Below are 14,648 nucleotides of genomic sequence, written 5' to 3'. Positions count from 1 at the left end.
GGTTATGGTATACAGGCTACAGAATTGAGACTCATACAGTGACTGTATTGATGGCTCAAATATTTGTCTCGCTTCAGTGCTGCGATGGAGACATTCTGTCCACATAGCTAAGCAGCTTCACCCCTGAGAGAAGATTGGCAAACATAGAGGCAACCAACATCAAGAATCCTGACCAAAAATATTGATGAATTATTGGGTTGGTCACATGTCCAAATAAATAGGATCTCTCTAGCAGTGCCTGGTGGATTTGTGGTCTTGTCATTGCTATTGTGATGCCTGTAGGTGCTAAAGGCCAATTTGTTTTCAGCAAGAGGTGAACGAAATTAATACTTTTACACTAGATCATGTAGAATACACCTAGATTTCCACCTCTTTTCAAAATCGGATATGAAGTCGCATTGATGTCATGGAGCAGTGCACTTGGAGCCAGCATCAGTTTTTTGGGGGCCCACACTTGGATACTTCATATCCACAATCAGTCATTCATGAATACTTTGAATTTCAGCTCTGCTACATGCTTTAGGGAAGAAATGTTATTCATTGGTTGGGGTCCATACCAAATGATGGCTTAAAAGTTTATTGCTGTGCATGGATTCAAAATTCCCCATTGGCCACACATTCTACTGAATAATCTTTGAATAGGGACATCACCACACAACAACGTCTTGTTAACAGACTCGGTACCCCTAAAGTGATAAACATGACTTTCACATGGAAATTGAGTCACTTAATGCACATTGTAATAAATAAATACATCAGTTATCCAATGTTTGTCCAAATGATCTCTCTTACACACAAAACACACACACAATCTCTGAGACTCTTTGAATAAACCTCATAATAATACACCGCAGGCTCTGGCTATTTAGTCCGGTTGACGAGACTCACGTGATTTAGCGCAGGGAGCACTGTGTCAGAAGGAGCGGCTCTCTGGATTGCCCCGCCAGTTCCGTCCTGGGATGATCTTGTAGGAGGAGCCTCGCACCATTTATATTACCGGTTTCCATATACATTGCATAAAGGATCACCAGTGCAGTTTGAGTGCAAATCGATATGAACTCAGAATGCGACAGAGTGGCGATTAGGCCATGTCGCCTAAAATATAATAAATTACTGTATCAAGGAAAGTGATCGAATATCCGAGAGGAGATAAGAGCGCCGCACGGTAGGTCAATGTGATACAGTAACCTTGTCGAAACCTGATGTCACGGGTGCATTTGTGATCATTGATCACGGTAAGCATTTATACTGAACAAAATATAAACGCAACATGCAACAATTTCAAAGATGTTACTGAGTTACAGTTCATATGAGGACATCCGTCAATTTTTATAAATTCATTAGGCCCTTACCTGGGGATTGCACATAACTGGTAATACAGATATGCACAGATACCTTTAAAAATGGGCCTCACTTTGGGCGTAAGGATTTAGTCGCGGTATTTCTGGGCATTCAAATTGTCATCGATATTGTGTCTCTAGTTTAAGCCTGCCCATACCATAACCCCACTGCCGCCATGAGGCACCCTGTTCACAATGTTGACATCAGCAAACCATAAGCCACATGATGCCATACATGTGGTCTGTGGGTGTGAGGCAGGTTGGACATACTGCACAATTCACATAGGAGGTTGGCTTATGATAGAGAAATGAACATGAAATTCTCTGGCAACAGCTCTGGTGGATATTCCTGCAGTCAGCATGCCAATTGCATGCTCCCATAAACTTTGAGACATCTGTGGCATGTGACAAAACTACATATTTTAGAGTGGCCTTTTATTGTCCCCAGCACAGGGTGCACCTGTGTAATGATCATGCTCTTTATTTAGCGAGGCAGGTCAGTTAAGAACAAAATCTTATTTTCAATGACAGCCAGTGGGTTAACTGCCTTGTTCAGGGGCAGAACAACAGATCTTTACCTTGTCATCTTGGCGATTCAATCTTGCAACATTTCAGTTACTAGTCCAACCACTAGGCTACCTGTTGCCCCTATCAGATGGATGGATTATCTTGGCAAATGAGAAATGCTCACTAACAGGGATGTAAACAAATTTGTGCGCCAAATTTGAGAGAAATAAGCTTCTTGTGCGTATGGAACATTTATGAAACATGGGACCAGCACTTTACATGTTGCATTAATATTTTTGTTCAGTGTAGTTCGGTGAACTTCCATTTGGGTTGAATTCAAAACACTTGTTCGAAAAAAAACGTCATATAATTGTAATAGCCTATAAATGTATTGTAATAACAACAATATTAAAACAAAACAATAGGCTACAGTTTTAGCTTTTTGTATTCTTGTTTCTCCCCAGACTTGTTCATTCTTCACAGGACACTATCTCCCCACAGATAGACTGAAACGTAATGGGGGTCATAGTAGTGGTGAGCTGTATCTTGTTATTTATCCTGGTGGATGTTATTGTCACCACTGTCCTCTACTTACATGGTTGCCAGACTGCAATATTCACAGAGGATGTGCAGAACTTTGACATTCTCCACTCCGTCCTGGACCTCTGGGGGATTATGCTGGTCAGAGTCTGCCTTCTGCTTGGGGCCTCCATAGGGGTGTTATGGAACAGAGTGGACGGCCCATGCAGGGTCTCTGCCCTGGGGACTCTGACTCTCCTAATCTGCCTGACCGTCAGCACCTATGCCTTAGCTAAGCTCCTGATGCTCTCAGAGCAGGGCGATCTGGCTCACCAACCCTGGTTCCTCAGTCTGTTTTCCTGGACCTGTGTGTCAGTGCTGGGGACCGTGCTCCTCTGGAGGCTCCTGGGAAGGGCTCCTAACATCGTGACTGACGGAGAAGGAGATGGTGGAGGAAATGTCTGTGAGGAGACTGAGAGGCTAGTGGAGGCAGCAGGAGAGAATGGCACTGAGGAGGTGGAGGAGCAGCAGAAGCATGGGGAGAAGAAGAGGAGTAGGGCGAGCAGGAAAGGAACAGAGGACCAGAAGAACTCAGGGGCCACATTGGGGCGTCTGCTGTCCTACTGCAGTAAATACGCTGGGCTGCTCTCTGTAGCCTTCCTCTTCCTCCTCATCTCTGCTGTGTGTAAGTGGCAACTTGTTTAATTACAATGCACAGACGACTAGGGCCCTGCGTTTTTCCTGAACACATGACCTGACCAGGAACAACGCAGGGCTCTAAGTACAGACAATAACTAGGGAACTGAGGATTTCCCTGGTCAGGTCATATCAGTTATTTGGCCTGGCCATGGTCAGGAAGAACTCGTGGGCCCAACAGATGACAAGTCAAGTTGATTAATGTAGAGATCATCACCATTGTGAGGCTGGCATATTACACAGTGTTGCATGAGATAGTTACACAGAAGATGTGTAATGAAGAAACATAACCAGCCTCTTGGAAGTTCTGTTTGGGTCCCATGCATTTGTATTTAAGACTTTATTACTGAACTCATAGCAGCATGGTATTGAATTCAGGGTTGCAAGGTTGCTCTACTACTCATTATAAACTGGGTGATTCGAGCCCTGAATAGTGATTGGCTGATATACATTGTATATCAGACCGTATACCACATGTATGACAAAACATTTATTTACTGCCTTAATTATGTTGGTAATCAGTTTAAAATATCAATAAGGCACCTCAGGGGTTTGTGATATATGGCCAATATACCACAGCTAAGGGGCTGTGTCCAGGCACTCCGCGTTGCATTGTGCATAACAACAGCCCTTAGCTTTGGTATATTGGCCATATACCACACCCCACCGGGCCTTATTGTTTAATTATAGGAGTGACAAATTACATTAATGACTCATGTACCATGAATAAAGCATGATGGGGTTCCTGAGTGGCACAGCCATCTAAGGCACTACATCTCAGTGCAAGAGGCATCACTACAGTCCCTGGTTTGAATCCAGGCTGTATCACAATTTGCCCAGCATCGTCCGGGTTTGGCTCGAGTAGACCGTCATTGTAAATAAGAATTTGTTCTTAATTGACTTACCTAGTTAAATAAAGGTTAAATGAAAAAAATACTCTACCCTACTCATTTCATTTCATTATAGACAAATCGAAATATATCTATAAACTGTATTTCTATTTTACACAATTGTGCTTATTATTTTTCATAACATTTAATGGTACACTGTAATCCACTTTATAGGTGAGGCCTTCATCCCCTACTACACTGGGCAGGCTATAGATGGCATTGTTATTCACAAGAGTATGGAGTACTTCACCAAGCCCCTGATCACTCTCACTGTGTTGGCCTTAGTCAGGTAAGCCATGCTGAAGTGAACAGTGATCACAAGGCGTGTGTTTTGTTAACTGGTTGTCCTTGTTGTGTGCCATATCTTCTTTGATGTCTTGCACATGCTGCATATCTATTATTGATTCGACAATATATACATTACATAATGTATCTCTGACTGCGTTTCATTTCTTGCGTCTCTCCTTAGCTCTATAGCTATTGGAGTACGAGGTGGCCTCTTTAATCTAATCTTTGCCAGACTGAATCTTCGCCTGCGGAATCTTCTCTTCAGATCTCTGATGCGTCAGGAGGTGGGCTTCTTTGACTCGAACCACACAGGTGAGCTCTCAAGATTTCTCTTTATTCCTTCCCTTCATGCTTTTCCCTTGTTCCTCTGATTAAATCAAATCAAGCAAATCACATTTTCTCAGTCACATGCGCCGAATACAACAGGTTCCGAGTCCCTAACCAACAATGTGGATAATAATATGAAATAAAAGTAACAAATAATTACAGAGCAGCTGTAAAATAACAATAGCGAGACAATATACAGGGGGGTACCGGTACAGAGTCAACGTGCGGGAGCACCGGTTAGTTGAGGTAATATGTACATGTAGGTAGAGTTATTATTGTGACTATGCATAGATGATAACAATAGAGAGTACAGCGGTGTAAAAGAGGGGGGAGGAGGGGACAATGCAAATAGTCTGGGTAGCCATTTGATTAGGTGTTCAGGAGTCTTATGGCTTGGGGGTAGAAGCTGTTCAGAAGCCTCTTGGACCTAGACTTGGCGCTCCGGTACCGCTTGCCGTGTGGTAGCAGAGAGAACAGTCTATGACTAGGGTGGCTGAAGTCTTCGACAATTTTTAGAGCCTTCCTCTGACACCGCCTGGTACAGAGGTCCTGGATGGCAGGAAGCTTGGCCCCAGTGATGTATTGGGCCGTTCGCACTACCGTCTGTAGTGCCTTGCGGTTGGAGGCCGAGCATTTTCCATACCAGGCAGTGATGCAACCGGTCAGGATGCTCTCGATGGTGCAGCTGTAGAACCTTTTGAGGATCTGAGGACCCATGCCAAATCTTTACAGTCCTGGGGGGGAATAGGTTTTGTCGTGCCCCATCGATGAGAATGAGGGCATGCTCGGTCCTCTTTTTCCTGTAGTCCACAATTATATCCTTTGTTTTGATCACGTTACCTACCCTCACCACCTGGGACAGCCCGTCAGGAAGTCCAGGATCCAATTGCAGAGGTGTTTAGTCCCAGGGTCCTTAGCTTATTGATGAGCTTTGAGGGCACTATGGTGTTGAATGCTGAGCTGTAGTCAATGAACAGCATTCTCACATAGGTGTTCCTTTTGTCCAGGTGGGAAAGGGCAGTGTGGAGTGCAATGTAAATAGCATATTCTGTGGATCTGTTGGTATGGTATGCAAATTAGAATGGGTCTAGGGTTTTTGGGATAATGGTGTTGATGTGAGCCATGACCAGCCTTTCGAAAGTACTTCATGGCTACAGACGTGAGTGCTATGGGCCGGTAGTCATTTAGACAGGTTACCTTAGTGTTCTTGGAAACAGGCCCTATGGTGGTCTACTTAAAACATGTTCGTATTACAGACTCGGAGAGAGGTTGAAAATGTCAGTGAAGACACCTGCTAGTTGGTCAGTGCATACTCACAGTACATGTCCTGGTAATCCGTCTGGCCCTGCAGCCTTGTGAATCTTGACCTGTTTCAAGGTCTTACTCACATTGACTGCGGAGAGCGTGATCACACAGTCTTCCAGAACAGCTGTTGCTCTCATGCATGTTTCAGTGTTATTTGCCTCAAAGCGAGCATAGAAGTTGTTTAGCTCGTCTGGTAGGCTTGTGTCACTGGGCAGCTCTCGGCTATGCTTCCCTTTGTAGTCTGTAATGGTTTGCAAGCCTTGCCACATTCGACTAGCCTCAGAGCCGGTGTAGTACGATTCGATCTTAGTCCTGTATTGACGCTTTGCCTGTTTGTTGTTTTGTCGGAGGTCATAGCGAGATTTCTTATAAGCTTCCGGATTAGAGTCCCGCTCCTTGAAAGCGGCAGCTCTAGCCTTTAGCTTAGTGCGAATGTTGCCTGTAATCCATGGCTTCTGATTTGGGTATGTACGTACAGTCACTGTGGGGACGACGTCATCGATGCACTTATTGATGAAGCCAATGACTGATATGGTGTACTCCTCAATGCCATCGCAGGAATCCCGGAACATATTCCAGTCTGTGCTAGCAAAACAGTCCTGTAGTTTAGCATCTGTTTCATCTGACCACTTTTTTATTGATCTTGTCACTGATGCTTCCTGCTTTAATTTCCGTTTGTAAGCAGGAATCAGGAGGATAGAACTATGGTCAGATTTGTCAAATGGAGGGCGAGGGAGAACTTTGACTGGGTCCCTGTGTGTGGAGTAAAGGTGGTCCAGAGTTTATTTTGCACATTTAACATACTGATAGAAATTTGGTTTCCCTGCATTAACCTCTCTGGGACATTCGGGACGGTAGCGTCCCACCCCGCCAACAGCCAATGAAAGTGCAGGGCGCCAAATTCAAAACAACAAAAATCTCATAATTAAAATTCCTCAAGCATACAAGTATTTTACACCATTTTAAACATAAAATTATCGTTAATCCAGCGACAGTGTCTGATTTCAAAAAGGCTTTACAGCGAAAGCACCACAAACGATTATGTTAGGTCACCACCAAGTCACAGAAAAACACAGACATTTTTCCAGCCAAAGAGAGGAGTCACAAAAAGCAGAAATATAGATCAAATTAATCACTAACCTTTGATGATCGTCATCAGATGACACTCATAGGACTTCATGTTACAAAATACATGTATGTTTTCTTCGATAAAGTGCATATTTATATCCCAAAATCTAATTTTACTTTGGCGTGTTATGTTCAGTAGTTCCAAAACATGCAGTGATTTTGCAGAGAACCACATCAATTTCCAGAAATACTCATAATAAACATTGATAAAAGATACAACTATTATACATGGAACTTTAGAATGCAACCGCTGTGTCAGATATCAAAAAAGCTTTACGGAAAATGCACACCATGCAATAATCTGAGTATGGCGCTCAGAGACCAAACAAGCCAAAAAGATATCTGCCATATTGTGCAGTCAACAGAAGTCAGAAATAACATTATAAATATTCACTTACCTTTGATGATCTTCATCAGAATGCACTCCCAGGAATCCCAGTTTCACAATAAATGTTTGATTTGTTCAATAAAGTTAATAATTTATGTCCAAATAGCTCCTTTTGTTAGGGCATTTGGTAAACAAATCCAAGCGCGTGTGCAACTCCAACTGAAAGGTCGGACGAAAAGTTCAAAAGGTTATATTACAGGTCGTAGAAACATGTCAAATGAAGTATAGAATCAATCTTTAGGTTGTTTTATCATAAATCTTCAATAATGTTCCAACCGGAGAATTCCTTTGTCTGTAGAAAAGCAATGGAATGCAAGCTAACTTTCACATGACCGCGCGTCACGAACTCTTGGCAATCTGCCAGACACCTGGCTAAATCCCCTCTCATTCGGCCCCACATCACAGTAGAAGCATCAAACAAGGTTCTAAAGACTGTTGACATCTAGTGGAAGCCTTAGGAAGTGCAACATGGCCAATATCCCACTGTATCTTCGATAGGCTATGAGTTGAAAACTCATATGGCAGGTTTTCGCCTGCCATATGAGTTCTGTTATACTCACAGACATCATTCAAACAGTTTTAGAAACTTCAGAGTGTTTTCTATATCCAATATACAAATTAATCTGCATATTCTAGCTTTTATGGCTGAGTAGCAGGCAGTTTACTCTGGGCACCTTATTCATCCAAGCTACTCAATACTGCCCCCCAGTCACCAAGAAGTTAAAGACCCGGCTACTAGGAGCGCCGCCTTTGGTGAGCGTTTTCTTGTTTGCTTATGGCGGAATACAGCTCATTCAATGCTGTCTTATTGCCAGCCTTTGACTGTGATGGTATGTAAATAACATCGAAAAATACAGATGAAAACTCTCTAGGCAGGTAGTGTGGTCTACAGTTTATCATGGCTATTGCTCTACCTCAGGCGAGCAAAACCTTGAGACTTCCTTAGATATTGTGCACCAGCTGTTATTTACAAAATACATATTCTGCTGCCCCTTGTCTCACCAGACGCCGATGGTCTATCCTGCCGGTGCAGCATATAACCAGCCAGCTGTATGTTGATAGTGTCGTCGTTCAGCCATGTCTCCGTGAAGCATAAGATATTACAGTTTTGAATGTCCCGTTGGTAGTTTAATCTTCCACTTAGGTCATCTATTTTATTGTCCATCTATTGCACGTTTGCTAGCAGAATGGAAGGAAGTGGGGGTTTATTCGATCACCTACGATTTCTCAGAAATTCTCAGAGACGGTAGTGGCAAAATGATGTACAAATTAAGTTTAAAAAATAAGTTTAAAAAAAGGCTAAATGAGAGATAAGGGGTACTTGGCTCCACTTTAATAAAGCTTTGTACAAGCTTTGTACAAACAAGAACAGGTTCTAACCAGTTCTTACAGTATTCAACTCAAGCCTTTACATAAGACTGTAACAGAACCATTTTGCCCCAACACTATGTTAAAGCCTGTGGGGTTTAAGTGTTATAGTGTAAAAGCTTTTCTCCTAAGCTCGGAGTCTCATCCCCAAATGCCCAAAAGCCCTACACATTTCTCCCTCTACTCTGCCTTCATATTTCTGCTCCTAACCTGTCATTAAATAATGAAAATAATTCAGAAAGAGTTTGGAAAAAATACACAAAAAAATGTTTGTCCTGCAGGTGACATCACCTCTCGCCTGACCTCTGACACTACTCAAGTGAGTGACCTGATCTCTCAAAATGTCAACATGTTCCTGAGGAGTATGGTTAAGGGCATAGGGTTCTTCATCTTCATGTTCGGGATGTCCTGGAAGCTGACTCTGGTCACCATCATGGGATTCCCCTTCATCGCAGTCATCTCCAATGTGTATGGGGAGTACTACAAGGTATTCACTCTGCTGCTTGTATACACACATGCACAAGTATGCACACCCACACATGCACAAGCTCTCACGCACGCACACACATACACACATACACACTTCACCCCAGCCCTTGTATTAAATTGTAATACATTTGAACACTTGTTTATTAAAAGCTTCATTCATACTGTATTTAGTTTGCACTTTTATTTGTTAAACTTTCCACGGTTCTCATCATCAGAGATTGACCAAAGAGGTCCAGACTGCCCTGGCTCAGGCTAACCAGGTGGCCGAGGAAACTGTTTCATCCATGAAGACGGTGCGCAGCTTTGCCAATGAGGAACAGGAGGCTGATTCCTACTACAGCAGGCTGCATGTCATGTTTCAACTGAACAAGAAGCAAGCGTTGGCCTACGCCCTCTACATGTGGTCCAGTTGTGTAGGTATCACCAATGTACAGTAGCTACCGCCTGTAAGACCGTCAATGTACATAAGAATGAAGAACTTGTTCTTCACTGACTTAACTGGTTAAATACAAGTTAAATAAATAAAAGAAAGCTCAGATGAGGACTGAGTGTTAAGGAGCTCTCTCATGTTTTATGTCTTGTGTGTTTTACTGCATCCACTGTATCAGCTCACTTTAGCTTGGTTGTGGGGCACATTCAAATGTGTTTCTCGCTTGCTCCAGATCTCAGAACTTGTTCTTCAAGTGGCAATCCTCTTCTACGGCGGTCACCTGGTCATTACTGAGCAGATGAGTGGAGGCACCCTGATATCTTTCGTCATATATGAGCTGGAGCTAGGAGAGTGCCTGGAGGTATTTCTGACTCATTCATATACATCTCTAACTGGACACATGGCAATCACAACCTATCCCTTTAACCACCTTATATTACCGTAAGTAAGACAGCTACCTAGCTAATTCTATTATCCTTTGTCCCCCTGTCTTGAATAACTTGTGTTACAGAGCATAGCATCGGTCTACACAGGTCTCATGCAGGGAGTGGGAGCAGCTGAGAAGGTGTTTGAGTATATCGACAGGGAGCCCAAACACCAACATGATGGGAAAGAGGTCCCCGACACCTGCAAAGGACTGGTCGAGTTTAAAGATGTCACGTTTTCCTACCCAACACGGCCCGAAACAGACATTCTAAAGGTATGTGTCAGCTGACCATTAGGTTTGGGCTCAAAGCTAGACTGATGAGTGGAGCAATAGACAGAAACACTGTTGTCAGGCAATTCTGTATCGTTTCATGCCAGTAGTAAGCTTTTATATCATCCCCATGCAGCAAAGCCAGCCAGTACACTATCAATCATACAGGAAAGCTACTGTATTGATCAACGTCGGAACTGTTAGGTTCTAAGTTCCGGTACAAATTCCAGTCGTACTCCGAAAAAAGCTCGTGCTAGATTTATTCGCCACACTGGGTCATACAGCTGCAAAGACAAGATATGAAGTCACAAGCCCATATATTTATGACCTCCAACTAGGCCTCAACCCCGCCCCCCCTTTCCAGACAGACCCCCCCTTCTGTGTGTAGGAACAATTCATCTCTGTGGCTAGGCATGTGGTGCTATTGTACCAGCTCAAATCTGGAACCTTTGCTACACCTCCACGCATCTCACGGTCTTCTTATCAGTGAGGAGAACCCAGTCCGATAGATAATTATCCTCATACACAAAGAGCTATTTCTGTGAATAAGCAATCTATTCATAATATAAGGACGCAAAACATATTGAGAGGATACAATGATATAAAACAGTACAACTATAAGACCGTGTTATAGGGAAGTAGTTTACAATCTATTAGATCTAACATATGGCTCCTATCTCACCCGTATGGAAACTTTTTGTTTCAATGACAGGCCTCTTTTGAACTTTACCTCTAGCAAAATACAACTGCACATAGATCATTCCATCTAACCCATAACACGCTAATCACTGTTTCTAGGTTACTTTTATGATTATAAACATGTTAAAATGTGCTCACGTCAATTAGTCAGTTTCACAACAGTGCTTTTTATCATGTCTAAACTTATATTAATGATATTATGTATGCCTATGATAGGATGGTTGGGTATATATGAACAGATGGTTTGTCTTCTTCTTGGTGGTCCTCTGGAGCTCAGTTGGTAAAGCATGGCTCTTGCAATGCCAGGATAGTGGGTTTGATTCCCAGGACCATCCATATGTAAAAAATGTATGGACGCACGACTAAGTCACTTTAGATAAAAAAATATCAGCGAAATGGGATTTGACATTTTTCTTAATCTTCTTCTTCTTCTCCAGAGTGTATCCTTCACGTTGCGGCCTGGAGAGGTGACAGCCTTGGTTGGACCATCTGGCAGTGGAAAGAGCTCCTGTGTGGGTCTCTTAGAGAACTTCTACGCCCCACAACAAGGCCAGGTGCTGCTGGACGGCCGGCCGGTGCACACCTACCAGCATGGCTTCCTCCACTCGCGGGTCAGTGCTCCACATGACTCCTCTGGCATTTTAACTCGTTGTTTACAATGTGTACAACTAAGCCTCTGCGTTAAATCACAATCACTGTCGACCTGAGAAGTTTTCCATGAAATCTAAATATTCTGTCTCGTGCTAGATAGCTTATTCCTTTCAACCACCAGAGGGCATCAATATTCATTTTAAGATGAAGACTGGTAAAGATCCCTGTGCAGAAAGACTGAGCCTCTCTCTGTGTTGTTGTTGCAGGTAGCACTAGTGGGCCAGGAGCCTGTCCTGTTCGCCCGTTCTGTAGAGCAGAACATAACCTATGGACTGACTGACATCCCTATGGAGGCTGTGGTGCAGGCTGCCACCGAGGCAAACGCACACGACTTCATCACCGGTCTAACCAACGGCTATAACACAGGTGATATTAATGCTATTGCCTAAACTAATATTTACCAACCTTTTTTGGTTACTATACCACTATCTGAATTTTGATCTGTCCAGAGTACATCTGAAGTACCCCATCATGTGCATTTTACCAGTAAGCCTATGGTCTCCTGAGTCTTCTCAAGGACCCCCTGTGGATAGGCCAAGCACCCCCAGGGGTCCTAGTAGTGAATCTAGAAAAAATAGCAAACTAAAAACTGCAAAATGTTATGTTTACTGCAACATACTGTATGAACATTGGCCATATAATTTTTGAGTAACACAAAATAACAGCCTCTCCTCACTATTTGCATATGATTTTGCATTTCTATTTTAAGATCTCGAACGCAATGAAATTGTTCCTCGTTCCTCTCTTAGGAGTGGGTGAGAAGGGCACCCAGTTGTCAGGGGGGCAGAAGCAGCGGGTGGCCATCGCACGGGCACTCATCCGCAATCCACATGTTCTCATCCTGGACGAGGCCACCAGTGCACTGGATGCAGAGAGCGAACATGTTGTAAGGAGACAGGCTAAATCAGTGTTCTGTGACTGTGATCTGGGTTTAATCAGATCAAGTCGTGAATTATAGATAAAGATACCGTATGGATTTAGAGAGGAAGGGTGTATATTCTGTAATATGCAGCTCCTCAAGTTTCATGACAATAACCTAGTTCATTAAATGCAGTATAATGTTATTATAATAACTCTCAGCTGCTGGTGTCCTCTCTGCTGTCTTTAATCAGACCAAGTCTTCAACTATACTAGATACTATTAACCCTCGATAATCCTTTTTAGTATAACCAAACTCTCTGCATTGTAACTATGCTGGCTTAAAAAGGTCAGTATTATTATTTCATCTTTGACATATTCTCTTTATCGGTTGTCTCTCATTTGATGGCACTTTATCGCGTTTTCTGAATGCTATCTCATATTTGACTTTTAGTGTCGCTTAGGATCTTCTCTCTGTTCTCTCTCCTCAGGTCCAGCAGGCTCTGAACAACATCATGCGTCAGCACACAGTGCTGGTGATCGCCCACCGCCTCAGCACAGTGGAGAGGGCAGACAACATCATAGTCATCAACCGCGGCTGTGTGGTAGAGCAGGGACCACACAGCCAACTGATGGCCAAGGGGGGGCTCTACTGCAAGCTGGTACAGAGGCAGGTCCTGGGCATCGAGACGGAGGCCGTTCTTAACCCTCCAGAGGTGGACATCTGAGGGTGGTAGTCAGTGGAGGCAGAGCGGACATGATAGCAGCAGTGCCAGCGAGTCAAAATGTGAACACAACGCTACTGAGAGAGGTTCCTAATCAAAATCAAAATCAAATCAAATCAAATCAAATCTAGGGCTTTATTGGTAGCTAACACTGACTGACTGGCACTGCTGGGCAGTGCCTCGAAACCAAGGCATTACATTACCCTTGATGTTTTATTTGCACATTAGGTTGAATAGATTCAACTCAAGTCATTTGACCAGTTCTTGTGGACATGAATGAGCAACACGCTAATTAGTTAATCCGAGTGGTGATATTACACTAAACAAAAATATAAACACAACATATAAAGTGTTGGCCCCATGTTTCATGAGCTGAAAAAAATGATCCAAGACATTTTCCTATACGTATAGTAAGCTAATTTATTTAAAAATGTGTTTACATCCCTGTTAGGGAGCATTTTTCCTTTGCTAAAATAATCCATGCACCTGATTAAACAGCATGATCATTGCACAGGTGCACCTTGTGCTGGGGACAATAAAAGGCCACAAATGTGCAGTTTTGTCACACAACACAATGCCACAGATGTCTCAGGTTTTGAGGGAGTGTGCAGGAATGTCCACCAGAGAAGTTGTCAGAGAATTGAATATTAATTTCTCAACGATAAGCCGCCTCCAATGTTGTTTTAGAGAATTTGGCAGTACAGCCAACCGGCCTAAACCGCACACCACATGTAACCACCCCAGCCCAGGACATCCACATCTGGCTTCTTCATCGGCAGGATCGTCTGAGACCAGCCATCCGGACAGCTGATGAAACTGTGGGTTTGCACAACCAAAGAAATTCTGCACAAACTGTCTGTGTGCTTGCCCAAGTCTTCACCAGGGTCTCGACCTGATAGTAGTTTGGCATCGTAATGGTCTTCAGTGGGCAAATGCTCACCTTCGATGGCCACTTGCACGCTGGAGAAGTGTACTCTTCACAGATGAATCCAGGTTTCAACTGTACCGGCCAGATGGCAGACAGCGTGTATGGTGTTGTGTTGGCGAGCGGTTTGCTGTTGTCAACATTGTGGTGCCTCATGGTGGTGGTGGGGTTATGATATGGTCAAGCATGAGCTATGGATAACGAACACAATTGCATCTTATCGATGGCAATTTGGATGCACAGAGATACCGTGACGAGATCCTGAGACCCATTGTTGTGCTATTCATCCGCGTCATCACCTCATGTTTCAGCATGATAATGCATGGCCTCATGTCACAAGGATCTGTACACATTTCCTGAAAATGTCCCAGTTATTCCATGGCCTGCATACTCACCAGACATGTCACCCATTGAGCTT

The 14,648-nt window shown here is 43.4% G+C and overlaps 1 protein-coding gene across 1 annotated transcript; it reads left to right on the top strand.

Annotated features, from left to right (window-relative positions):
* The first annotated feature begins 969 nt into the window (after positions 1–969).
* Positions 970–14,554, top strand: abcb9 (ATP-binding cassette, sub-family B (MDR/TAP), member 9). Its single transcript, XM_046345224.1, has 13 exons — positions 970–1,165; positions 2,312–3,051; positions 4,127–4,241; positions 4,422–4,552; positions 9,038–9,243; positions 9,461–9,658; positions 9,908–10,036; positions 10,187–10,375; positions 11,509–11,682; positions 11,929–12,088; positions 12,472–12,608; positions 13,072–13,395; positions 13,433–14,554. Exons 2-12 carry the CDS (start codon positions 2,364–2,366, stop codon positions 13,306–13,308), a joined length of 2,364 nt encoding a protein of 787 aa, XP_046201180.1. The 5' UTR covers positions 970–1,165; positions 2,312–2,363; the 3' UTR covers positions 13,309–13,395; positions 13,433–14,554.
* The last annotated feature ends 94 nt before the right edge of the window (positions 14,555–14,648 follow it).

The sequence above is a fragment of the Oncorhynchus gorbuscha genome, linkage group LG04 (genome assembly GCF_021184085.1).
Source record: "Oncorhynchus gorbuscha isolate QuinsamMale2020 ecotype Even-year linkage group LG04, OgorEven_v1.0, whole genome shotgun sequence".
NCBI lineage: Eukaryota > Metazoa > Chordata > Actinopteri > Salmoniformes > Salmonidae > Oncorhynchus > Oncorhynchus gorbuscha.
This window is presented reverse-complemented; position numbering and strand designations above follow the sequence as displayed.